The sequence below is a fragment of the Sciurus vulgaris genome (genome assembly GCF_902686455.1).
Source record: "Sciurus vulgaris genome assembly, chromosome: 17".
Classification (NCBI taxonomy): Eukaryota; Metazoa; Chordata; class Mammalia; order Rodentia; family Sciuridae; genus Sciurus; species Sciurus vulgaris.
In genome coordinates this window covers 52713855-52741562 of record NC_136478.1, presented here as the reverse complement: position 1 = coordinate 52741562, position 27708 = coordinate 52713855, and the positions used below count along the sequence as shown (strand labels likewise).

General features: G+C 52.2%; 1 protein-coding gene and 1 long non-coding RNA gene across 14 annotated transcripts in view; one reads left to right on the top strand and one right to left on the bottom strand.

Moving 5' to 3' along the window:
* The window catches only part of POU2F2 (POU class 2 homeobox 2), a 60476-nt gene extending 36928 nt beyond the window's left edge, over window positions 1-23548 (bottom strand). For 12 of the 13 annotated variants that reach the window (XM_079119399.1, XM_079119400.1, XM_079119398.1 and 9 more), the window contains exon 1: window positions 1007-1089. In XM_079119399.1, the coding sequence (XP_078975525.1) occupies window positions 1007-1034 (28 nt within the window). In that variant the 5' untranslated portion in view covers window positions 1035-1089. Of the gene's footprint in view, window positions 1-1006; window positions 1090-23514 lie in introns of those variants that run through there. The other variant, XM_079119393.1, reaches the window with a different exon arrangement.
* LOC306647808 lies at window positions 1155-10795 on the top strand. The gene is made up of 4 exons (XR_013760175.1): window positions 1155-1216; window positions 1453-1615; window positions 9852-9930; window positions 10329-10795. It is a non-coding gene; the product is annotated as an uncharacterized lncRNA (long non-coding RNA).
* Window positions 23549-27708: the final 4160 nt, after the last annotated feature.

The window sequence follows — 27708 nt, the reverse complement described above, 5'->3', positions numbered from 1 at the left end:
ACACCCAGAAAAGTGACATACCCACAGTCACACCCGTACAGCCACAAATGAAAGACGCATGAAGTCCCAAGTACCTCCTGCCACATTCCAGGCACTGTGCTCAGCATGTTTCACATATCACCTCATTTAACATTCTCGTCAACACTGCCAAGTGACAACTCTCACGGTGCCGAGATACGTGCATTCTACTCAGCGAACCAACAAATAGAAATCATCTGTACGGTGCCTGGCACAGAGTTCACTCAGGCAACTGACATTTGGTGGAGGAGGCGTTGAACAAGTACACAAATACATAATGAAATTTCAGGCATCAATAAGTGCCGTGAAGGAAAGGCAGGGTGAGGGGACTAAGAGAGGTTCAGTGCCAATTTACACAGGGAGATCAGAGAAGGCCTCCCTGAGGAGGTGACAGCTGAGGGGAATGAAGCGAGCCAAGAGATTATTGCCAAGGCCACCTTACAATGCTACTCGTAACAGCCGCTTACAGCTGCTCATACACTAGCACATAAGAAACACCCTCAGAAGATTCAGAACTACTGCACACACATGCTCACACCCATACACAGATGCACCAACACCCATACACGGATGTATACATACGCTCAAAAGAAAGACAGTACCTGAGTCCAGCAACTTAAAGACTGACAACCCCTTAGCAGCCCCCACCCAGTATCACCCACATCGCCCACCCCCCTGGTTTTCCATATAAGGTCTCACTACTAACACCTGGCTCCATTCCTTCCTCCCAGAGACCCCTCAGAACAGGGCAGTAGGCATGAGGAGAAAGGTTGGAAGCTTCGGTGCCTGATGTGAAAGGGGAGGGAAAAGAGAAGCCAGGGAGTTGGGGAGACAGCCTGGGAAGAGGGGGGATTGCTGGAGTACAGAGCAGGACAAGAGAGAGAACTGAGGAGGGGTGGCAGGGAAGGTCAGCAGAGGTGGCCAGCAGAACGAACCCAAATGTGCTCAACCTGTCCTTCCACCTGGGCATAGGCACCAGCCCCCTTACCTGGAGCCCCCATGCTGGAGTGAACCATACTTCCCGCCCCACCAGGGCTGGGGGAACAACTGTGTCATCTCCCCGCCCTCTCTGGGGGCCAGCCCTCCTTGCCGGAAGTCACCCAGGGAGGAAACCACAGGGTTGGTCCGCCCCCTTCGGAAGGGAAAATACCCTGGCCCACAGACCTGCCCCAGCAGCCTAGCTGACCCCAAATCATATGTGAGTGTTTGGGGGGTGGGAGTTAGTGGGATGGAAAGAAAGCAGGCTGGAAGAGTTGACTCCTGCAGCTGCAACACCAGGAGGTGCCTACAACAGTTGCCCCAGCCCTCTTGCTGCCCCCACGATGGGTCTGGGAGAGAAGGCAGACTGGTTGCAATAACAACAACAAACACTAGCTGGCAGTTGATGCGGGGAGGACCTTCCCAGTGCCTGGCCTTACACTTCATACTTGACAGGTGTCTTCTGGAGCAGTGGGCACTATTATTTGCCCCATTTTACAGACGAAAAGACAGAGGATCAGAAAGGTGAGAAGCAGCTTTCTGAAGCGTCCAAAGTCAAAAAGCACTGAAGCCAAAAAACAGGACAATGTGGATGACCAAACCCAGCACCTGTGCACAGGTAAGGCATCCCGGGTCACTACTGGGAAGAAACAGTGCCTGGGGGCAGTGGCTGCACCGGCGGAGAATTGGGGTCTTATTCCGGGTCAGTAAGAAGTCTGTCAGAAGGCAAATGCAGACGTCCAAGAGAAGGGACCATTGAGTTCCCTGGTCCCTGAGGGCTGGCCCTTCGCGCTGTGGAGCTCCCAGCCTAGTGTCTACCTCCGTGACCGCCAGAGGGCGACAGCCACCCGCCAATGGGCTGGAGGGCGGGGCTGTCTGCGGAGGAAAGAACCCCTCCCTCTTCTCCCTGCGCGGTCTCCCCACCCTGCCCCCGCCCCCGCGCGCACACCTGCGAGGGTCACACAAAGGCGTAGGACTCCCCGCGCACCGCGGCGCAGACAAAGGCGCGCCAAAGCCGCGGGCTTATTCCTTATCTCGACGTCCAAGATGCAGAATCTCATGGCGCCTCCAAATACCTCTCCTGCCTGCCCGGGGCTCCCCAGGACACACTGTGCCCCACGCTGTGGGGGTCCCCAAACCACACGTCCACGAACAGATGTGTGGACTCACCCATACACTAAGGTATTTCTCCACGTGGACCCTAGCACTTCAAACACACACACAGACTTACATGAACACATCTCTGAGCACATGGCCCTGGTCCTCCCTCCCTTATGCAGACACCTTCTTCCTCTACTCCTTTAGGTGGACCTTTGGGCACAAGGTCACATCTACACATATGACCAGTCCAGGTCTGGCCATGTGTGCCTACATTCACACACATGCACACCCACAAAGGACATGATAGACAAGCAGAACTACATGGGTGCCCTCCCCTTCTGCACACGGCTGGTACACCCAGACACACCTGGGCAGGCAGCTGGGCATGACAGCAATGAGCACATTCTCACATCTGCACACAGAGGACAGTTTTAGGCTCCTACACTCCACGACATTCCATACTGTAAAGGCTATTGCATAGAGGACACCCACTGACCATACAACTGGCTGCAGGGTTTCTATACATGAAGGTCTTCCAGATAGCAGTCTGGTGGCAGTGGGCTACTGGGGCCTTGTCTTGAAGCTGCATTTGCCCAGTGAGCTCTGTTTTCATTTAGGGTTTATGTTTGGGGGTTTGGAAATGCGAGTCATAGGACATTAGTGGGGGTGGGGGGCAGAACACACTGGGCACCCCCGTGCTCCACTCTGTCCATATTCAGCATCATCGAAGTGAGAAGCACACTTAGACACACGACTCCAGGCCAGCCCCTTAAGTGGAGCAAGGACAGGACCGCCCACTTCCAGGGCAGTCCTCCCAGGTCTGCAGTGGAGCCCAGGAGCTGGGAAGGCCGTACCTGCTCCCCTGAGGGATGAAACCAGCCCACTCCTGTCACCTCCCACAGTGGCTTGACTGTTATTGCCTCAGACCGGTGCTGACTCCCTAGGCCTGAATAAGGGGACCTCGAGTGGGCCTGCCCAAGAGAGAACAGAGGGGCAGAATTTGGGGCACAGTAGGTGGGTAGGGCTTGACAGTTGGGAATGGAGACACCCAGGCAGGGGGAGATGGTGGCCTCCCTGACAGAGAAGAGGACTCAAACCAAGCTGAACGAGGCAGGTAGGACACAGGCGCTGGGGAGCAGTGGGGGCCACTCAAGGTGTAGGGAGCCTGCAGGGAGGCGGCACAGGGGAGGCCAGGCTGGGCTCAGGGCTGAGCGGTAATTAAAGGAGACGTAGGGGGCTCCCCAGGGCCAGCGGGGCTGGTAACTGACACGCGGGCCCCATTGCTCCGCTCATATTTCTCGCTGGATCGATACGTTTGACTCCCGACAAGACAATAATCGCTTGTACGCGGCCGGCGAGTCGATCAAATACATTATTAGAGCGAGGTCCCCCGGGGGCCCGCCGGAGAGTGGGGGGGGGCGGCAGCCAGCCCACCGGGGACAGCAGAGTGAGATTCTTCACCCCTTAGGGCCCCCCTGTCATGGCCTCTTCCTCCTGGCCACCCCTGGGGACCCTCTCTGTGGCTCAGTTCCCCAATATCTCTCTGGACTCCTGCTATCTTTAACAGTCTTTCTACTTAGCCCCCAGCCTCATCCCTGATCTATGTGGAGACCCAAAGGGCTTTTCCCCATAGATGCTGGCCTCCTGTGTAGGGTTCTAGCATGTGGGAGTTCAGAGGGGCACCTCAGAACCCTAGCCTCGTGGGAGACAGGGAGACTCAGTCGCAGGCCACACTGTGAGTCCATGACTGGATACGGAAATGAACTTGGGCCTCAGATTCATTAACACCAATTTCTCTCTGCTGGGCCTCCCTTCTTCATCCAAGCACGTTGGCCGTCAGCAGAGTCCAGACCAGAGGCAGCCTCTGAGGGATAGGGAGAGCTGGCTTAGAGACCTACATAGGTAAGAAAATGAGGATGGTAGGGATGGCAGACAAACCCACAAAGAGATGTGTGGCCAGCCCTGCTGCAGGTCATGCAGTCTGTCCACGGCCTCAGCTGCCCTCGAGCCATGCCCAGCCTCAGCTCTGGCCCACCCCAGGCACTGCCTGCCCATCTCTTGCCCTCTTTCCTAGATTCTGGGCTCAGAACTACCTCCTATTTACATGCTACCTCATCCCCTGGACCTGAGGGCCCCTCGGGACTACTTCTCCAACAGCCCAAAGTCAAAGTCAGATTCTCCTTAGGAGCATCCAGCATCCAGGTACTCACAGTTCATTTCTTCACCTTTTCCTCATCACTATTGTCATCAACATTAGCAGTAACAGCAGCATCCCTGTCTATTTTGTGCTATTTGAACCAGTAAATTATTCCTAAATCTTTGCAGCCGTCTGAATAGGTAAGGTTTCTTATCAACCCCATTTTGTTGATAGGGTTCAGAGAGGTAAATCGTCTGACCCGAGTCACACTGCATGTGAGTGGTAGAGTCCGAATTCAAACCTGGGTCTATTCTCCCCACCACTCCTCCCTCTACCCCGCCATGGCCTCCTCTGAGACTTTGGGAGGCTCTGGTCATCCAGTAGACGGCAGGAATAGCCACTCTGTCCACTCAGAAGCACTGGAATCTGCCACGCCCCTGCCCAACTCTAACAGCTCTCGGAGCCAGTTTCTTGATTTCCATCAAGGAACTAGACTCCTGCTGACCCCATCAGGTCCCTGCCTGAAAGCGAGCCAACCCTTCTCCAGTTCCTTAGTCAGGCAGTTCCTCCACATTGCTGGGTTCCAAGCCCTGGGCTGTGAGCTGAGGACCCCAAAACGAACTAGCCGTGACTGCACCCAAGGAGCTCATGGTGTGGAGGGAAGACGTGTAGATAAACTACCTGGTAATCCACCACTCAGTCAGTATCCAGTAAATGCCACTGTGTGCCAGGACACGGCTAAGCCCAGAGAATACAGGGATTGGACGCAAAACGAAGATATGCTTTCTTCCCCGTCCCCCCTGCCCCAGAACTTACAGTTTGGGGCAGGAGAATCAATTTTTTAAAATATTTTTTAGTTGTAGATGGACACAATTGACCTTTATTTCATTTATTTATTTTTATGTGGTGCTGAAGATCGAACCCAGGGCCTCGCACATGCCAGGCAAGTGCACTACCACTGAGCCATGACCCCAGCCCGAGAATCAATTTTTTAAAATCACCAAATAAATATGTAATTCCAAGTTGGGAAAAGCGCTTTCAAGAATAGGTGGAAGTACATAAAATGGACGGTGGTGGCACATTGCAGAAATCCATCCCAAGGAGGTGACATTTACTTTGTAATTCAACACAGTATGCAGGATGCAAAAGAGGTGGAGAAGAGCACTCCAGGCAGTGGGAACAGAGTAGGTGGCGGCCCTGAGGCAGCAAGCAGCATGAAAATTCCAGGAACTGAAAGAGCCCTGTACAGCCGGTACAGAGAGAATGAGGAGAGGGATAGGGAGATGAGGGGGAGAGGTGGCAGGGCCAGACCACGCAGGGCCTTGCAGGAATTTGCTCCAAGAACAGTGGGACACCACTGGTGGATTTTAAGCAAGGAAATGACATGAGTTTGTGAACATTGTTTTTCTCGGGTGCTGGGGATCGAACCCAGGGCCTTGTGCTTACAAGGCAAGCACTCTACCAACTGAGCTATCTCCCCAGCCCTGAGTTTGTGAACACTTTAATGGGTGATTATGGCTATGGGGGTGGGGGTGCACTAAAGAACCAGAGGGTGAGGGGGTCGGCCATAAGGAAGTGTTCACATGAAGGATGATGGGGACAGAACCAGGAGAGTGGCAGTGGGAGAGGAAATAAGGAGAGGCCTCTGGAAGAAATTTTATGAGTACACAAAGCAAGATTTGATAGCTAGATGAATCTGGGGTGTGACAGGGAGGAAGGAACCCAGGTACTTGGAAGTACTTTCCTACCATAGGAAGATGGGGGAGGAGGGAGAGCTCAAGCTCAGTTGAGAAAGATCAGGGCACAGAGAGAGAAGAGCCTTGAAGATGGACTTGATGTTGGAGACGAAGGCTTCTGAGAGGGAGATTCTGAGTGAGGAAGAGCCCTCAGGGACTGACGTGGAGACAGGGTGGTGGGGGGAATCTGGAGGCAGATGACCAGTGAGAGCTGGACACTGGTCCAGGCAGCCAGGGAAGATGGAAACATGAGGTCAAGGTGAGGGTACGAATTCATGTACAGTCATTAGGACCTGGAGATTAAACAGGGGGATGCTAGGACATCTCAGATGGATATTGGGAAGGGGAGCAAATTTGGAGAAAGATCAGGAAGAAACACATTGGAAGCAGTAAGGTTTATGGATCAGACAACCAGTGATGCTTAGTAAACCACACTGACACAAAGCACTAGTCATACCCCCTGCCACCCCAGCTTCCCAAAGCCACTAGAATGTGCTATCCACCCCAAGGAAGAAGAGAAGCTCTGTGCTGTGACTCAAATAGCATAAATATTAGAAGACCAACCAGGTTGCTATTTTGCAACTGGACAGCTGGTGACCTAGGAACAGCCTCCCTGTATACTCTAGTTTTCAGTTTCCCAACTCTAAGAGGAAGGTAGGCTGTTCTAAGAGGAAGTCTTACTGTTGAGACTTCTTCCAGCTCTAAATACTATAGCTTGAAAGAAGCAAGAAAGGTAAGATGAACTGATGATCAGCTAGCTGTGGGACAAAAAGAAGAAGAATGAATTGTAGGCCTACTCTGTGGAAGACCTAGCTGAATTTACTCAATCCCTTGATTCCTCACTGCCACTTTAGAGACCTTAGAGATAAGGGCTCTTATTATCCCATTTTAAAGATGAGGAAACTGAGACCCACAGTCACCTAAAGTCTCACTGACCCCAAAACCCGTGCTTAAACGGCTGTGTTGAGCTCACTGTTCTTACCCTGACTTGCACGTGTCTCTCCCAAATTGCAGGTCCCCTAAGAACACAGTCCTTGGTCTCCATTGCCACATATTCCCCAGTTTTCAAAGGAGCAGGTGCTCAAAGAGGCTCTACCCTCTACCCTGAGTACCTCCTGCTGCACCCAGACTTTCCATAGTCCACGTGTGCATCCTGCTCTGCTCCAGCTCTGATTTCCCACTCATCCAGCATCAGCTCTTCAAGTTCAGTGACCACCGTTTTCTACCCTTGCAGGGAGCTGTCCAAAGGCTGAAACTTATCTCCTCAGTCCACATTCTTACCCTTGTCTACCCAGGGCCTTCCGGGGACTTCTGGATGCCCCCAGGACAAACCCAATTCACATTCCGTAGCCTCAAGAACTCTGTAGGGCCTCCCCTCTGTCCACACAAGCACCGAACCCCAGCTACACTGGAGGAACTGAGGTCATCCCCACCTTAGGGCTCCCAGTCTTCTCCTCCTTCAAGATTCAGCTCAGAGGCCATCTCCTCCGAGGGCCCTGTGTTCATCACATTCTACTACAATATTCATTTTTATTTTCTTCAAGGACTTTGGAATTTAATTACTGTATAGTTTTTTTACTATTTCCCCACCTAAAATGTAAGCTCTCTGAAAGCAGGTGTTCCTTTCTGTTTTCTTCACCATGATGTTCCTATTGTTATCGTGCTGGGCGTGAACCCTATTATTGTTGAATGAGTAAATCCCTCCAGGCTCCCATGGCCCACAGACTGAAGGCTATGGCCGGATCTCCAAGCCCAGGTGGACATGCCCCTTGCCAACCTCTTCAGCTATTTGCCCTCTAAGGATAGGACTGGGTTTGATTCATTATTGTTGAGATGGAACACAGCCCTGGGCCTACCTACATGTATCCAGGGCTCCAGAAATGTGTTGAATGAGGACATTTGCACATGAACTGAGTATATGTACATGAATATAATGACTAGTTTGGGGGTTAGACAGATGAAAATGGTTTCTCCCACTCATTTGCTATATAACTAGGTCAAGGACCCCCCTCTCTGAATCACAGGTTCCTCATCTGTGAAATAGGGGCAGTAACAGGCTGACAAGAACTGCATTAATCTTAAGTATAAACTTGCCACCATGATATAAGTACAAAGGAATTCATTAAATCAAGGTCTGAGTGAAGGGAAGGGAGGGAGTTTGGGGGTAAGAAGGATAATAGAATGAATCCAACATTATCACCCTATGTGCATATATGATTATATGACCAGTGTAATCCTACATCATGTATAACCAGAAGAATGAGAAGTTATGTTTGATGTGTCAAAATGCATTCTATTGTCATGTGTAACTAATTAGAACAAATTTTAAAATTTTAAAAATTCAAGGTCTGAGGTTGAGAAAATCAGGATCAATCTCAATGCCACCAATAGAACAGTGGCTAAGTAATTTGATAGTATGTTCATACTCAGGAATCATATGTGGTCATGAATGTGAATGAGATAGATCTCTGGATATGGACATGGAAAGTTCTCTAGGACACTATTCAGAAAAAGTAAGTTGAAGAATGAATTTTACACTTAGATATCATTTATGTAAAACACATACAAACACACACATTCTCTGTGGGTGCACAGGCATCAAGAGGAAAAGGTCTAAAAGGTAATTAATTAACTAATGACGACTGCCTTTGGTGAGGGGACCACGACTGGGGAAGCAGAAGGGATTCAAAGGAAATTTTAACCTTTTCTGTAATGATTTTGGTTTTGGCCATGAGATTATTTCATTTTTAAATCAGAATTAGAATACATAGGTGGAAAAGCAAAGCAATGATTATCCCAAAGATTAACCAGGCTGGGGGATCATGGTAACCTCCAGCAGGAAGGGAGGATACTTGGGAAGGGATGCAGGGCAGAAACCTGTGGATGCTGGGTGCATTTAGCACCTCCACCCTAGTGATGATTATAGAGATGCTCACTGGGTCAGGATTCATTAAACTGTACATTCATGTCTTGTCCAGTAACCATAAGCTTCCTGCAGACAGGGGACAATTTGTACACGTGGAGGTATCATCTGTCTCCTCTTCCCCCTTTCATTTCACTGCCCAGAAACAGATTTAAAATAAGTTGGTGTTCAGTGTTCAATAGGGTGCGCCCTGCGGCTGCAAGCTCTTGGAGGGGCCGAGGCTGCTGTCCAGGGTACTAACAGCCAGGACTGGAAGGCCACGGATGGAGGCTGGAAAAGTAAACCGGTTCTAAGACTTCCTCCTGTAAAGGCCACTCTAGACATGCCTTGCGATTTGACACCACCCCTTCTGCTACTCGGCCCTTGCTCTCTCCCACCCCCTGCTCATTACCCCTGTGTTGGCTGTCTTTCTGTCCCTGCAACCCAAGCCAAGCTCTCCTCCTTGCCTCAAGATCTTTACCTATGCTCTTCCCCTGCCTCGTCATTCCCATGCCTCCTCCCCTCACTTACTGCAAGATCCCAGTTAAACGTGACCTCCACGGAGAGGTCTTTTTGATCATTCTTCCCCAAATAGCTCTTCTTCTTCCCTCATCACTCCATTCTCTACCATGCTGCATTTTCTTCTAGAACTCTCCTCTAACGTTCAAGTTTCCACGTGTTATGTCTTATGAACTTGCTAATTACCTCTCTTCCCCAACCTGAATGCTTTCTCCTGGAGGATGGGGAGCATGTCTGTCCTGTTCCTCTTTTAAAGGACTTCAGGTGCACAAAACTGGATTAATTAAAATCCTTGGTTATGGTATATTCTCATCACTGGGCTGGATAGAGCTCTTCTTCATTATTCATCTGTTTACTTATGTGTTTTTAATAATGTGTAAAATTATTAACACACCACTCAACATTCCAATTAGACCTGTGACAATAATTTCACTGACTTGGGTCTTCCGTGTGTTTCCAGTGCCTGCAACGTAAAGGGTACTCAGTCTACTTGCTAAAGAAGAAGCTGAATGGGAAAGGACCTCCATACCCTGCCAAAGGTAACTAACGGGAGTGTGCACCTGGCCTCCCAAGGAGGTGGTTGTCTGCTAAGCACCCCAGTTGGAGAGACTGATGCTCAGCAAAGTTAGGTCATTTACCTGGGGTTACGTGGATGGAACTATGACCAGCACTACGCAGGTGGACTCCAAAGTCCACCCTCACCATCACTGTTTTCTTCCTCAAACTTCCACTTTGCCCACTTCTTCCCTTTGACTCAAATGGTGGGCTTAGACCTGGGCTTTGCTGGCCAAGACATCCACATATCTCCCTTTCCTGTCTTGTTATAGCCTCCTGCCAACAAGAGCCAGTCACTAGGAGCTTCTCTATGGGTTGTCCACCTTGAGTCACAAGGACTCTGGGATGCAGACCAAATGGTATTTCCTACTCCACTTTACAGGCTCCTGGCACATTCTGCAAGCTCACACAGCAAGTCCAGGTGTGAGAGGAGCCTACACCTTTCAGAGTACTTGTTCCTGACACCACCTTGCTCAGAGTTCACCTCTTCCATGGAGTCTCCCAAAGGAAGGCCTCTCACTCACCTCCAGGTTTGATCTCATTCTGACTACAAAACTCCCCTCAGTGCGGAGGACTCCAGGCACTTTGGAATTTATGTGGAGACCAACAAATAGATACAACCCAGGCCCCTACCTCCCGGGGGTTCCTCCAGGCTCCTAGAGAAGAAGCAACACCTGCCCTGGTGAGAGGAAAAGCTAGGTGTGTGCAAGCCCAGACCTTAACTCTGTTCTCCGCGTCTTTGAGCCTCAATATCATCACAAATTCCTTCACTTCCCCACTGCAATCAAGGCCACCACAATCTCTGCCCTGAGTGACTTTAGCAAGCTCCTCCCTGTGGGTCTTCTGGCTTCCATGCCTGACCCTGATGAGTCTTGTCTTGTCTCCTCTTGACACTCAGAGAGTATGCTCAGTACCCAACAAGCACCTGGCTCCAGGAGAGTACTCAACAGACATACTGAATGCATGTGTTCCAAGGGGGCACCTAAGGCAGAAGTCTTCTGAACCCCAGTTTCCACTTCCATAATCCAGACAATATTCCTCCATTACAAGGTATAATGAGTCTTCAAGCAAAGAATGAATATTGACAATGCTTTAGAAAAAGGGTTCCAAAAATATAAAAGCTTTAAAGAGCCAAAACTAGGGGGTGAGCATATTTCAGAGAAGAGCAAGAAGGAAGGGCATGACCTTTTATCAGGTAATCTTACTGTATTTCATATTTCCTGTTTCATTGGCTCCTATGAGATGGCAGTTATGACCCAAAGGAGGAAACAGGCTCAGAGAGAAGCATGAGTCCATGGCAGAGCCATGATTTGAACCCCTCACACCAAAGCCTTCACATTTTCCAAGCACCTCCTTAGCCATGGATCTCAAAAAACGTGTCTGGGTTGAATCAGTGAAAGTCGACCAGAGTCATTGGGCCTGAATGGCAGTCCTGGCTCTGGCACTTACTAGCTGGTGACCATGAGCAAGCCACTTGCCTTCTCTCAGCCTCAATGGCCCCATCTAGAAAGCAGGATTAATGACAATGCCTGCACCTAGGGTGTCAGGGTCAGCAAGAGTACACAGGTCACAGAAAGCAGTCCATGAGCAGCTATGAGGATTGTTACTCTTCCACTTGAGGGAACAGCATGAGCAAAATATGATGAGAAGCCAGTGGAGAGAGGGACACTCAGGGAGGACCATGTAAAAGCAGGGACATCTGGAGCCAGATGGGAAGGGACTTCCAAATCTGCACCTAGCTGCCAAGGCAGGAAGTGGGGAGGATTGATGAGTCCTGAACTTCAAGGAACAGCTCCTGACCATGTGTATGATCCTCAGGAAGCCCCAGAGGTAGTGAAGTGGTTGCTGCAGAAGGCCAAGAAAGGGACACATGGATACTGCCGTAGTGGAAAGATCCGTTGACCATTTGGGTCACAAAGTCTTGGATGAAAATGGCAGCTTAGAAAGGAGATCCAGGGTCACCTCAGAATTCTTTTCCTGTCAAGTGCCTCCCACCTGTCAACTTCTCAATTCACCCCAGAGATTCTGAATCCCTTGCTCTTTTCTCTGTTCTGCCCCTGCTCTACCTGAGGTCATCCTCCTCTCTGTCTCTCTCTACCCCCTGGACTGTCTTATGGCACAGGTTCTTCTTCACTCTGTCATTTGCTCTACAGATATCTCTTGAACCCTGTCCATGTGACAGATACCGAACTAGAAATCAGTTCAGTATCAGTCATATGGACAGACCCCTGTCACAGGCCAAAACTCCTAACCCAGAAAACTGACTGTGGAGGTGGGGTCTGGGGTCTTAAATCCATCCCTTACACTACTCCTTAAAGCATGACTCTAGTCATGTCACTCCTGTGCCCAGACTGAGAAGAAAAACCCTGGCATCCCAGGCTGACCTTCCCTCCTTCCTTTCTCTCTCTATTTCTTTCTTTCTTTCTTTCTTTCTTCCTTCCTTCCTTCCTTCCTTCCTTCCTTCCTTCCTTCCTTCCTTCCTTCCTTCCTTTCTATATTTTTTGTGGTACTAGGGGTTGAACCCAGGGGTGCTTAACCACTGAGGTCTTTTTATTTTTTATTTTGAGACAGGGTCTCACTAAATTGCTGAGGCTAGCCTCTTGACTTGCAATCCTCCTGCCTGAGCCTCCCAAGTCACTGGGAATTATAGGCATGTGCCACCATGCCCAGCAGGCCTTCCTATTTCTACAGATTCAACTCCCCAAGCCACCAAGAGATAGTGAGAGCCCAGTCCTGCATCCTTGGAGATATCATGGGGGATGTGACTGTGGGATGACCATGTTCATCAGACTGGGGATCCTTCTAGAGAAACCCCCAAACCTCTCCCAGAAACTAAAAGAACCCTGAGCTTTCTAGGCACAGGATATGCCATGAACATCATCTGAACTGTTTATATTTCAGGGGGAAGCCAGACTCAGGACAAGCAAGTGACTGGAGCAAAGCCACACAGGAAGTGTGTGGCAAACAGATGGGCCCAGGCCTGAGGACTCCAACCCTGAGGACGCCAGCTCTGTGTGTGCAGGTGTAGATGAGCTCTCACCCCAGCAGTCACTGATACTAAGAGAAAGAGAGGAGAGGGGCTTAAGACCCTTTCTCTGCGCTTCTCACTGATGTTCCAAGGAGCTGGGCCTCTGTTTATTTTTACAGTAGTGGGAGGGGGGACGAACCAGGAGAGCTATAGGAAGAGACAAGAGATGGAGGTGGGTAAGGGTTGAGGGGAAAACAGAGCAGGGGAAAGAGGGGTGTAGGGAGGGAATAACTGGGGACTTGAAAGGTAGAAAGGAGAAGTGTGTGGAGGTTTTTAAATCCCTGGAGGGAAAGGCAGCAATAAAGGAGAGAATCAGAGTCAAACAGAGAGACAGAAAGATACAGAGAAAGGGAGGTAGAGACAGAGAAAAGCGGAAAGGGAGAAAAAGAGAAAAGAAAGGAGGTAGGAAGAAAAGCAAGCTGCGGTGGGGCTACGGAACCTTCTGCGACTTGCTTCCCCAACATCCTCTCCTCGGCCCCTCACACCAGCAGTCCTCCGGGTGTGTGGTGATGTCCCTGGTCCTGGGCAGAGCTGAGACTGATAGATGGAGAGGTGTCCAGCTGCCCTCCCTGTCTTTCCCCCTTCGCTCAGCTGCCTCCCAGGAAAAGGGGCCACCTTCAGAATGGAAGGGGTTGAGGAGGTCCCGAGGTTACAGTAGAGGCCAAGCCGGGTATGCCTCCCTCTCATGTGCTGTGCAGGGGACACCCCATCTGTTCTTGTTGGTGGCCCCTGTTGGCTGCAGCTGCTGGGCAGGCGGCTGTTCCCCCGATTTTAGCCAACACCTCCCTCAACCTGTGGCCACCATCTCCCTGCTGCCCACTCCAACACCCTCCTGTCCCTCCTCCTCCTGCCCATCCCTGTACCCCACAAGGCCATTCATCCAGAGCCCACCTTTCTGCTCCCCTATGGGCCTGGGGTTAGGGAGGGGAACAGAGCAGCCTAGGTGGGGGTGGAGAGCTTGGTGGATTATTGAGGATGTGCGGGGACTGCAGCTGACATGGATGAGGAGGAAGAGGAGGGGGTCTTGGTGATGGACGATGCTGATTCTTTGGTGGGGCCATGGCAGGCAAGGGGGGTGGAGGAGGGCTGGGGGAGGGGTGGTGAGGAAGCAGGTTGGGGGGAAGCAGGACCAGGCTCACATTTGGCATTCAGGGCAGCTGACAATAAAAATGCTTTATTGCCAAGAAACTGGATCGATCGGGGCTGGAGGGGGCCGGCAGGGGGGACGCGGAGGGCTCAGCGCAGAGGCCGGCGGCCCGGCCTCCGCAGCGACCAGGGCCCGAGCCGCCCTCCCCCCTGCGCCCCCCTCCCCGCCTCCTGCCCTTTCTCTCTCCTGCAGCCACCGCTTAGTTCTTATTATATTTTTTCTTATATATTTTTTCCCCCAGCTTCTCCTGCTCCTGTTTTTTTTTTTTTTTCTTTCTTTTAATTTTTTTTAAAAACTCACTGCACTCCCAATGCTGCAGGCCAGGTGGGGGTGGGGTGGGGGTGTCTGTCCAAGCCAGGCCCTACCCACAGGGCTTCCAGGGCTGCTGGTTCCAGGATGAGCCCCACTTTGCCTCCATATTCCCAAGTTCGATCAGGTCCCCCCCTACAGCCTGGCCCCTTACATGCGTAGCTTCTCCTGTCACCCCTCCTAGAGCCTCTGTTCACCGTGGAGCACCCCCACACCCATAGTGGGCCCAGAGCCCTGTCCAGACCTTCCTCCCCTCCCCCCTACCTGGCCCCCTGCTCACTCCCTGAGCCATTTGGCTGATGGTCAGAACTGTCCGTCAAGGGGGCTCTGAGCCCCTAGGGACCCAGATGGGAGGAGGGAGGGGGAGAGGTCGGGGGTCAGGCCACGTCCCCTCAGCTCGTCTCTTTCCCCTCCCCCTTCCTAACAAAGGGAGCAGTGGCCTGATGCTGGGGTGGGGGGTGCCTGGTACTCAGGGAAGCAGGAGAGGGACTGGAGATGGCCATGGGCAGGAGGCGGGGTGGGGGCTGCTGGCCCCTCCTCGGCCCGCCCCCTCGGGTCAAGGCTAAGGTGATTCCTCAACCTCTCCAGGCTGGGCTTGGAGGGGAGGAGGATCTGGGCAGACAAAGAACTGGAGCCCCGGGGAGTTGGGGGCTGGGGGAAACACCTGGGACCCAGCAGTCCTGGCTGAGGGAGGGGCTGGACCAGGCACCCTCCTGGTCCTGGTCTCACCCTCCTGATGGCCTTGCCTGCCATCTGCACCAATCTCAATGAATTCCAGGGCCATACAGAACCTTCCAGCAGGAGCAGGGTTGCATGGGGGAAGGAGGGAAACTGAGGTCCAGTGAGGGAAGACAGAGCAACGGATAGGATCGTGGATGGAGGCACAGCCCCAGTCTTCCCAGTGCTGTCCCGGAGCCTTTCCCCACCACCCCTTCCTACCAGGGGAGACATCTTCCTTCCCCGCCCAGGTCAGGGGTGACTTAGATGGAGGGGGCAGGTAGTAGGAGGTTCTATGGAGAAGGAAAGAAAGCTGAAGCGGGCAGAGGCTGAGTCTCTTCTGGCTTAGGCCAGCAGGGAGGAAAAAGAACCAGAAGAAAGAAATCCTCAGTGTGATCTGTCCTGGCACTGGCTTGGCACAGTTATAGTGAGAAGCAGATGAAAAGGGCAAAACCACGCAGATAGGATGCTCCTAAGTGCAAGGAAGGGCCTTCAGAGAGGTTTCGCTTTGGCTCATGGTCAAACAGCAAAGGAAGAGGATCTACAGTCCTGTCTACCCCCAAATAAACAGGACACTGCCTCGGGGACCTGCCCTTCCTGACTATGGAGGGCAAAGGGGGGCTAAGGTGGCAAGCAGCTCTGAGCAGGGATAAAGAACTGCCAGAGAGACAGAAAGAGATGGGCAGATCTTCTGTGCCTAAATTCTCCTACCAAGGCTGAGATGGCTCTCAGGGAGAGGGCCGCAGCCAGGGTGGGGGAGGGAGAGGGCAGGGCAGACCTCTTTTGGGGAAGTGGGCCAGGCTCAAGCATGCCCCCACAGCCTGCCCAGGAGGCCCCAGATGGACCAAGGACTATAGGGGTCCCGGCTGCCCTCCCCCAAACCTCCCCTCCCTTCTCTCCCTCTCTTTCTCGGCTGGCTATCGACCGGGGCTGTGACATGGTAGATCAATACGGCAGGGATATAAAGCCGGCTGGCTGGCTGCCTGCCTCTCCCTCTCTCTCTCTCTCTCTCTCTCTCTCTCTCTCTCTCTCTCTCTCTCTCTCTCTCTCCTTTGCTTGCCTTGCTTCCCTTCCCGGAGCCAGCCGCACCCAGGCCCCCCACCCCCATGCACCCCTTACCCCAGCTTCTGAGGGGCCAGGGCCCCTACCACCACTCCCCTACAGCGGGAGAGCTTAGGGAGGCTGAGAGCTTGGACAGCCAAGAAAGGGGGTGAGTATGGGAGTGGGCAGGGAAGCAGACGGGAATGGTGGTCCCACCTGCAGGTAAGGGGACTGGGATAAATTGAGACACTCCCCAGAGAGAAAGCAGGCATCCCCTCAGTTGGGAGCGGCTTAAGGAGATGAGGCCCTTTGAAGGTAGGTGAGGGATAAAGCTCTGGGAGGTGGGCAGGGGCCCCTGGGGGCACTGGAGACACACAGTCCTAAGTCCATGGGAAGGGAGGGCCTGGGGTGCTGGAATGAGCTAGGGTGGACGGATGCAAAGAGAAGAGTGGGCACCTCAGGCAAGCCTGCCACCCTCCCCCAGGGCCAAGCCTGCCCCATCCTGCGGCTTTCTGTGGGTGGAACCTGCCTCGCCCTCACCCCAGGGCCTGGCCTGCACGTGTGTGGGAATGGGGGACTTGTATGGTGTCCGAGTTGCTATACGTACAGGGTGTGAGCAGGTCCATGAGCTCTGCTGGGCACTCAGGGGCTGTGCGTCCTGGGTGTCTTGGCTCCTGAGTCATGTCTGTGTGACCATGAGTCTGTGGGTGTGTCCCAGGGGCCCTCTGGGGTTGTGTGTGTATTTCCATGTGTGTGTGTCTCCCTGAACCTGAGTGTCCTCTTGGGGACGTGTGAATGTATCCCAGGAGCACTTCAGGGAATACTCTCTGTCCCCAGGAAACGTGAAGGCTGCATGTTCCTATGTGCTCTCTGCGTGTGGTGGCATGTACATGGCCCCGGCAGAGTATGTCTGAACACGGGCATTTCCATGAGCGATTCTCCACGTGTGCCGGTGCCTTGTTGCTGGGGGCTGAGCGTGCGCTTCAGGACTGTGTGGCTGTATCTGTGTGCATCAGAAGCTCTTTCTCTTTGAGTGTAGGAGTTTCCATGTGGTTCTCTGTGTCTACGTGCTCCAGGTATCCCTGTGTGTCGACGGCTGAATGCATTTCCATGAGTGGAATGGAGGCTCTGGGTGTGTCCCTATGTGTGTCATGGTGACTTGTGCACATGATGGTGTATGTGGGGCGGAGAAGCTACACCCCTGAGTCTTGGACTGAGGAGGGGGCAAGGTGGCAGAGGCTGCCACTGAGACACTGGCTTGGCCTTTTCATCAATTCATCATCTCCAAATACCAGTGCGAGGGCCTGCCTGCCTTCCTTCCCTTTCCTGCCAGAGGCCCCAGACCCCGCCAGGGTGGGCACAGGCCCCTTCCCTTCTCCCACCTTGGGCAGGCAGTACCTCTGCTCCTCAACACCCCCTGCTTTGGTGGATGTCACCTCAGCTCCACCAAGCGACCTCCGTCCCTCCCAACCCCCCCAGCGCCACCCGCTCCCCCCGTCCTCCCCCCACCACAAGTCCAGTCCAACCCAGACAAAAGCAATTACTCCTGAGGTAGGATGTGAGTGTGGGTGTTAGAAACAGAAAAGGGGGGAGGGAAAGCAAGAGAGAGACACAGCACACAGGCAGGGATGGACAGCCAGAGACCCAGAGAGACAAGGATGGAGAAGAGATTGGCAGAGTGAGAGACAGTGGGACACAGAGAGAGACACAGAGGGAGAAGCAGAGTCAGAAGATGAAAGAGAGAAGGGACACAGACACAGCAACCAGGAGGCAAAGGCAGAGGGAAAAAGGGGCGGAAGGGAACATGGAAAGAACATGCTCGAGAGACACACAGAGAACGAGAGCAGAGGGATGCGGAGAGACAGGGAGAGACAAGACGAGAGTGAAAAGCCAGAGATGAGCAGCCACACAGAGGACACAGATCAAGAGAGAATGGGAGCCAAGAGGGAGAACGAGGGAGCCCCTGGGTGGCGGGGAGAACGAGCACACAGAGAGGGATAGAAGCCTGAGTGAGAGAATGAAGCAAGGCCGAGACAGAGCGAGAGCCAGGGATGAAAGAGAGCCGCAGCCGGAGGTGGAGGGAAGTTGCTGAGGTACTAGGAACTCCAGGACAGCAAGCCGAAGGGAGGGAGGCCAGGTCCCAAGTGGTTAGTCTCACACACACACACACACACACACACACACACACACACACACACGCACACACACACGTCAGCTTTCTCCCACCCTCCAGGTGGGAAGTCAGGGATTGCCGAGCCCTTCCAACAGCGCATCGGGCCCCTAGGAGCCAGGAGCAGGAGCATGGGCTGGGCTCAGGACCACAGGGTGGGTGGGAGCAGGGACCCCCCACCACGCTCACCCTGCACACACCGGGACACAGGCACCGGGAGCCTTGGACAAGTTCCTCACAGTCTGCCAGTCACAGTGAGCCTGAGGAGGGCGCAGGAACCCAGGCGTGAGGCACTTTCCTGCCCCACAGCCCCTTTTCCTGGGCTGCCCTCAGCCTCATCCCCCCATTCTTTCTCACCGCCCCCCAACCCAGTGGCCTTCCTCTGTCACCTACCACGCTCACACTCATGTGCTCTCTCTCCCCGTCTCTTCCTCACTCTGTGTCCCTTGCTCTGCTTTCTCGCCTGACTTTCCCATCTCCCTTCCCCTTCGTCATTCTTCCCCTTGCTCCTTCTCTCTACATGCCTCTCTCACAGGATGCGCTCCGAGTCCTCGAGTCTCTCTCCACGCCCCTCTGGCATATTTCTGGACTCCCTTTCTTGAATGATGCCTCTGGGCCCCCAGAGGAGCCCAGGCGATGGCAGCGCAGGAGTCCGGGAAGCGGTCCTGCGGTGACAGGGCAGGGAGAGAGCTCGGCTCCTGTTTTTCCTTCAAGGGCCTTATTTCCTTCTCCCTGTCCTTGCCCGCTCCTCACCCCCAGCAGGCTCCACATCTCCTGTGGCTCTCGCTGGAGACAGAAGTAAGACGCGTACTCCCCACAAGCAAGACTCAGAAACCCTGGCACAAAGGAAAAGGAGGTGACCAGTAAGGAATGGAGAGGCTAAAATACAGATGAAGACTCAGAAAATGAAGAAAGAAGAGGACAGGGTGGAACCACCTGGCAGAGAAGAAAGGAAGGAAGACCAGGAACCAAGATCTGCAGTCCTGGGTGGGCTTGGGACACTCATCGCGATTCCCAACAAACCTTGCTAAAACATCAAGGGTTGGACTCTCAGACCCACCCTCGGTCTGCCAGCTCTCACACAGACCCCTGAGGAGCATCTCTCTCTATCTGAAGTCAGAGCCCTGTGCCTGCCCTCAGCCCCTGGGGCTCCATGCTTGCCAGAATGGTGGGCACTCGGCCTTCAGTTGCTGTGGGACTGTCAGGGGTTTCAGGGACCCATTATTCCAAACTTGCTAAGAGACGTGAGCCATGTTTACCTCATCCACTTCTGCCTAGCCCACCCCGTGGCCTACAGACACTCCCAGTCTATAGCTGTCACTACCCACCCCACCCAGTGACAACACTCAGCCAAAGGGATCAAGCAATCTCTTACCACCTCCCCACACCCACGATGGGAGACAGCCCCTGGCTTTTGGACTATAAATCCAGTGAAGAACACCATGCCCACGGCCCCTACCCACAACCTGGCTCACACAGCTGCCACCTATAGAGTATCTCATGGGTCTCATCCCAAAGTCACTCACACCAAGAGAGCTGCCTGCCCCCACTGAAGCTGTGTTCCAGTGCCCCTCGAGCCACATCTGTAACAGCAAACGCCCTAGTCCTAAAGCCAAAGCACCCCAATTGCGATGCAGAAGGAAACTGATTGGGCCTGAAGATCTAGATGAGTCCCTGACCCACCTACTCACTTCTGGATCTTATCTGCACCCACCACCACCCCTACACCCTCACCTGGGGAGAGCCACTCCACTTTGTGGCTCAACACCCCTCCTCACGCAGCCCTGAGTCCTCTTCACGTCACCTCACCAGACACGGTGATGAAAGTCTTTCACCCACAGCTAAATTCCTGCTTCCGAGGCCTTTAGGACTCCTTTGGTTAGTTTGGGTTCCCTGGGGAAACCACCCCCCCCTCAACTCGTGAGCACATCTGAGTCATCTCTGTGACCCTGAGACCAGTTTCACATGCCCTTTTGTGTAAGGATGGAGGGACAAAAGGGAGGGAGAGACAAGGTGATAACGCAGCCCTGCTCCTGCCCTGGTACTCTGAGGGTATCAGGCCCAGATAACTGGCCATGGGGACTCTGAGGCCAGACTGGGATCCACCCATAGTGAATAAGAGCCAGTCAGCTAGCCACACCTTCCCACTCACCAGAACTCTAACTTACTCCTTGGCTTCTCCTAACCCTCAAGAGCTTTCCTTTATCATCGCCTCCAAAATACTTCTGGAAGCCCCCTAAGCAAGCCAGTCTCTTTCTTTCTTCCCTAACCCAGCACCTTGCAGTCCCCTGATTCAGGCTAAAAGTGTTTATGCCTGACTCTTCACCAGCTGGGGGAGGGGGGGTCCCTCTGAGGCCTCAGAAGACCTGCCTCTTCTCTTCTCCTTCAATGTTTCGAGGCCTAGTGCACAAGAAATTCCTGAAAATGTTGGCTGCAAGAATAAATGAATGGATAAGGGTTTATGTGTCTGTTTGCTCACTTATGTATTCACTCAACAAATACTTACTGAGCATTTATATTGTGCCAGGGATTCGGTGCCGACGTGTTAGACAAACAGCTTCCCCTCACCGTGAAGCTTATGGGGGAGACACTAAGCACATAATGTATAATCAGCATGGCAACAGTGCTCAGCAGGGAAGAGGGGTATAATCTTGCCCAGTGATCAGGAAGGTTGCTCAAAGTAGGGGAGCTGAGGGAGGCAGAGAGTGAACCCAACCAATAGTGGAGCGAAGGCCCTGACGTGGGGGGGAGAGAACTGGAGGAAGGTGCCCGGAGAGTGAGGGAGGCGGGGCCAAGCCCTAGCAAGGCCGCCGAGGCAGACCTGGGCCCAGGCTGGGCTGGCAGTCCTGCTCACCGTGGGGACATGGAGCATGGAGGAAGCCTCCAGGCAGTTTAGGGGAACTACTTACCTTCCAAGTGTGGCTATGAAGGAAAGGCAGTGGAGGTGGGGGCAATATTTGTTGTAGTTGTGTGACAAAATTATATACCTAAAAGTGTGTGACCGCTTTCAAAGATGTCTCCCTGAGGGTTGAGCTTGTCCTTGAACCACTCAGATATCTGGCAACAGCCTCCAAGGCAAGTTTACAAACTCCATCAGCAAAATGCCTCTCTACTGAATTATTTTCTCTAGTTTTACTGGAAAACCCACAGGTAGCCCCAGTATTATGCAACACCTTCATCCCTAGGTTTAGCAGAGTTGGTGCTAAATCAGACTTCAGGTGTTCTCCCAAATCAAATTTACTCCCAAAGCAAAAAGATCTGCAACCCTGTGGAGATTCAAAAAACTATGGTAGGTTTTGGTGAGACAGAAGAACAAAAACTAAGTTCAGGCAGACTTGAGTTCAAACTCTGACTCGACTATGGACATGCTGGAAGACATTAGGCAAGTTGCCTTCCCTTTTTGTTCCTTAGTTTCCTTCCCCTGTAACAGGTGACTAAAACCAACTTCACAGGGTCACAGTACAGATTAAAGGCAAAATGCCTAAACAGGGCCTGGCACATAGGTGGCCCCTAATAAATATGTTTCCTTATTGGAATGTAACAACTCTCCCTCACATGTTACCAACTCTGTCCATATGTCCATAAAACTATGATACTTAATGAACACCTATTGGAAGACAAAGAGTTAAAATAATAGACCTAACTGCAACCCCTACCAACTCTGAAACATAATTAAAGCCTTCTGTTACTTTAGTCTAAATTTCAGGCACTCCTCAAAGCCAGCCTCTAATCCCCAAATTAACTCTGCAACCTAGAAGATCCCAGACCCTCTTTTCAACCTTGAGGGTATCGGAGAGGACAGGAGTATTCCTGGGAAAGCCACAACTCTGGTTCCCTGAAGAAGGCACACTAATGAAAGGACATCTTGTAAATAATACACCTATACCTCACAGAAGAGGGATCTGTGGATAAGCTTTGGGGTCTATGAATATCCCCAAGTGATAACACAACCAGGTAGTTATATGTTTTCCTTGGAGGCCTATACTGCTGCAAAACTAGGCATCGAAAGCCAAAGTTTGCCCCCAAAGTATGTTTGGGACCACAATGAGATTTTTGAAACCTTGCCTTAGCTGTCAACATTTAGAGTCTGGGAGATTTTACCTGGGTATGGTGGCATTCGCCTGTAATACCAGTTATGTAGGAGGCTGAGGCAGGCGGATGGCAAGTTTGAGGACGGTCTGGGCAACTCAGCAAGATACTATCTAAAAATAAAAAGGGCTAGGTGTGTAGCTCAGTGGTAGAGTGTTTGTCTAACATGCAAGCAGCCCTGGGTTCAATGCTCAGTACTGGGGAGACGGGTGGAGAAGAAAGAACTGGAAGATTTCACATAAAAATTGGGATTTCTGGCTTCTCTTGAAAAATCAGAAAATCTGGCAAGTCAGGGCTACCTCTGTACATGAGCATAGTCCGTGGACCCACCCTACACTGATGCTCATTGCTAGAGCCACAAGAAGCCAAGTGCAGCCCCCACCAAGGCTAATGCCCGGAGCCCTTGCTTCCCACAGATTTGAGTGGCTGGGAAATTTTGGCTTCAGTTTGGTCACCTCACTGGGACTTCACAAAGTAGTATTTGCTCAGGGTATTGCTTCCAGATGTATCTTGAGCTCCTATTTCCTAAGGCTACATGATTTACAGAGAACTTCTTTCATCTTTGCAATATCTTTGTGTGGTTGATACTGTGATTTCCCATTCTTTGACAGATGGGGAAACTGAGCCATGCCCAGGATCACAGAGCCACCTGCTGCCTATCCTTCCTCTATCTCATTTGTCCTCTACACAGCACTTAAGGTGGGTTCTGTTATTATTCCCACTTGTAGGTGAAGAATGGAGGCATTGACTTTTCCAAGTCCCTTGCAATTAGGCATACCTAACCCCAGAGCTGTGATCTGAGCCACTGTTAACCTCATCTCTCTCCCACTGACCCCTAATACTCATCCAAAGAAACACCTATGGTTACCAACACTAGAACTACTGATTTGGCCAGAAAGCCATGGGATATATGGAGGAAGAAAACAGTCAGACTCTAACCTCTGGGGTTTGGGGACAGCACAGAGAAGGGAAGCAACCTCCTGAGGGAGGCCAGTGATGAACATTGGAAAGCAGAAGTTTCTGTGAGCAATCAGGATCACCCAACACAACAATACCATGGCTCTTACCTCTTGGGCAGACACAGCAAAGCTAATACATTCAGGCCACCAACCCGGTCCAGTAGAGAACCTAGAGAGACACAGAGAGAGAATAGAGTCAACATTCCAGGGTCTCAGCCTCCCGCAGGATGACACACCCCTCTAGCAGATGGATTTTCTTCCTGTCTCACCATCAGGAGTTGCGGGCTGGCGAACTGTGAAGGCAGGTGCCTGGAACTCAGTTCCTGCCACCCACTTGTTACCTTCGGTCTTCATGTATGGCCTCTGAAATGTGTCCATGTTCTCGTAATGGGCACGTTGGTGCCTGCCCTAGTTGAATACCTGTTTTTCCCTCCTTAAATGACAGGGACTATCTTGCAGTCTTAGCATTTGGCAGAGGGCCTGGTAAATTTGAGATACTAAGTACATAATGGATGACTGAATGAATGGATGAATGGATATTAATTAATTAGCAAACTGTGCATCTCAAAAGACTGTTGGGAGGATACAGGGAGAAAGAAATGTAAAGGGTTTCTCATTATGAGGTGCCTATGTGCTGCGGGGAGATGAAAACGAAAGTCCTAATGATGATATTTCTGACTTGCACATTTGTGCATTCATTTATTCCTTTATTCAGTTAACAAATATTGAGGGGGTACAGACATGAATTCGACAGGCCTCCGCTCTGTCTACTGTGAGGTTCATAAGCAAGTTGGGGATACAGAGTAAAGAGCCAATGCCAACACTCTGGAGTAGACAGAGGGTGCTTCAGGAATCCTATAGGAAAGATCTTATGGAGTAATCAACACCCAAGACAAATAAACTCAAGTCAGACAAAGAGCCAGGTAGAAGGAAAGAGTATGCGAGTCCTTTGCCTTCCCGGGGTTCAGTGACAGAGTAGGAAAGGATGAGTCTTTGGAGATCACAGGAGCAGCACCCTGTCAGGCCTCAAGAACCTGGTCCAAGCAGCTAGGGTCCATCAGAGAGCGGGAGGGACAGGATGCAGTTTATCTTTGGTTTAGGTCCTTCTGCATGCTGTGTAGAGATGGAGAAGACAGAGAGATAGACAGGAGGGATGAAGACCCACCCCCAAAGTGTTTTTGCTAAGCTTCTCTACAGCCCTGCAAGAAGGAGGAGCAAGGTGTTATTGTCCCTACTTTACAGATGTGGTGGATGAGGCTGCAGGAGGTGTGACCCGTCTGGGATTGTGTACAGCTCAGTGAGGGAAAGAGCTGGCTAGAGAGCTCAGGAGGCAGGAAACCTCCTCTCTTCTTAAAAAAGCTGCTTGAACCCACATAAGAACAACCCTTGCCTCTGCTTGCTGTGGGCATTCAGAGAAGGGGCCAGGCAGGGACTGTGGGATAGGGAGAGACTTTCCAGGATTACAATCAGTCCTTCCTACAAGGCAGGCACTGACAAGTGGACAGTAAGCCATGGTTCAGAGTGGCAGAGCCCTGTGGGCAAGGTCACAAAGCCAGGAAGCCCAGCTCTGCCTGACATCTGTGTGTCCCTGTGAGTTTGCTCCTGAGAGGGGAGGGGAGAGGAGAGGCAGGACTGACCATGGCCTTCAGTGTTTGATAAATGACTTTTCTATCTCATGGCAGATCTGCTGGCCCAGATGGGGAGACTGAGTCCCAGGACACACAGAATTCAGGGAGGTATCAGAGTTCAGGAGGAGAAAAGAGAAAGAGAACAAGATAGACCGAGATGGAGGGAAGAGATAGATGAGAGAAAAGAGATAGGGAGACACAGAGAGGAAGAGTGAATAGCCAGAGAGAAAAGTTCGAATAGGAGAGAAAAGGGGGGTAAACAGAACCAGGGGTCCCCCAAATCTCCCTCATTTCCCTTTCTCTCCATAGGCCTCTTGCTGGGCCTCCATCCTCAAGGGCAGAAGGGGATCAGGACCCCCGTCCCTGAGGCAAGGGAGGAGCAGGGGTTGCTCCCCCTCAGGGGCTGCTCCCCCCACCCCCCGCCCCAGAGCTAATCAGCGGCTGTCATCTCCACGGTGAGGTCTTGGTTAAGGAGATTTAGGGCCAGGATCAATAGGAAATTTAAAAATCGATGCAGCGCGCAGGGCAAAATCGATGGCGTTTAATCGCCTTGCCGATTCCCAGTCAAAACAATTAGCCGCGCTGAGTGTTGAACACGGTGGCGACACGGCATTAACCGTCAATATTGGTGTAAGTGATGGCGGGGCGGGCAGGGAATCCCCAGGTCTCAGAGGGGCCTGGAGTCAGACAGTGCCTTATGGCCGGGGTCTTCCCCAGAGGCAGTCCCCCCACGTTGGGGCTTCTCTCCAGCAGGGCCCACTCATGTCTCTTTGCCCTCGTCACCTGGTATACTGCCCATGGGCAGCACAACCGTGGCCTGTCTTCCTCCAACTCTCCCCATCCCACCTCCCAGACTCCCAAATCCCCATATCCCTGACAGAGGGAAGAGGACCCCTTTCCCAAGTAGATAACATCTCCAAGGAAGGAGTCCATGGTGCTGGAAGCTGTACTTCTGCCATCGGTACCTTGAGACTAGGAGTGTTTAGAAGACACCTTCTCCCCACTTCACAGATGCGCACTCTGAGGAGGAACAGAGGGAGGCAGTTGGCCCAGTCACCAGGCACAGGAAGAGAAGGAGCCCGGATCTGAACCCTGTGTGTCTGGCTCCCGAGACGTGTTCCTTGCAGCGGCTGCACAGTATGGGTGGACTTCCATGTTCACAGAGAAAAGCAGGCTAGGGTTCAGTCCTGGCCCCTCCCACTCAGGATCTATAATGGCTTGTTGTGTCCTGGGGTTATTCTGCCACCTGCCTGCCAGATGGTGGGCTACTTGAGGGCAAGGTGGGCCTGGCTCCCCTGGGCGTCCCCGGCATTGCCCAGCATTGCCTAGCATTGCCTAGCACCTGGGAGAGCCTGAGGATGACAGTGCCACTTGCCCCAGAGATGCAGACCACCCACATACAACCTCACAAGGGGCAGATGGACAGAGACCAGCACCCACGAACATACTGGAGTGAATAACTCAGCAGAGCAGCCTTAGTGAGAGCAGCCCGTGTCGCTGAGGGCTGGCTATGTACCAGGTGAGGCTAGATGTTCTGCGGGTGAGTGCTCTCAGAATCCTCACAATTTTTGGCGAATATCATTCCCAGGACACTGCTGAGGACATGGAAGCTCTGAGAGGTAAAGGCACTTACCCAGGGTCACACAGCCAAGAGGGGCAGGTCTGTTTGACTGGAATCTGAGAGGCACAGGACACAGAGCAAATGAGATCTAAGGGCTGCAAGCAACAGAGCTGGATGCAAAAAGTGGGCAGAAACCTGGACAGAGGCCCAGGAGTGGCCCACACAGGGCAGGGGGCCTCTCAGCTTGGGAGCTCTGTATGGAGAGGGCAGAAGCTTCTATGGACACCTGCTTCCTGGCACGGAAGAGCAGGAGGGGGTGTGTGGGCAGGGGAGGAGGCCCACGAGATGAGCTGGGGATTGATCTGACAAGGTCCTAATCAAATGGTCAATATCGCTGACCTGACCACTTAACCTATTGATAAGCTGGCGAGGTTGGAGCAGGCGGCAAGTGGGCTCAGGAGTGAGGCAGCAGAGGGTGGGGAGTCTGATGGGGTGAGGCCCAGGTCCTGGCTGTCCCTGGGTCTGGGGGCTAAAGAGGGTGGTCTCCCCAAATGCCCTGTCTTCCCTCTGGCAGGTCATATGCTTTCTGTCGGGGGACTTCCTCTTCTCAGGCTTTTCTCTCTTCTCAGGGCCCTTTAGTCCCCCTGTGAGTGAGACAGGGACCTGTCCCCAGCACCTAATCCATCCCCAGCTCCCCCTCTATGCCTTAAGTTTTCACATATGTGAGAGATCGCATGTCCAGGCCTCAATATCCTCCTCTGTTAACTGGGAACAATTACAACAGGGAACACTGGGAAACAACGTCCTATGACTGGGCACCATCACAATAAATGGTCATACATCAGCCACACAAAGGGCACTACGGAGTTGTGGAAATATACGTGAAATAAATTCATTGACAAGGGAGCGTTGCCCATAATTCACTGCTTAAAAGGATAAAAGGGGGCTGGGGAGATAGCTCAGCTGGTAGAGTGCTTGCCTCGCAAGCACAAGGCCCTGAGTTCAATCCCCAATACCGCAAAAAAAAAAAAAAAAAAAAAAAAAAAAGGGATAAAAAGGCAAGTTATACACAAGTATGTAGGAAATAATCCAATTTGTTTAAAAAAAAAAATC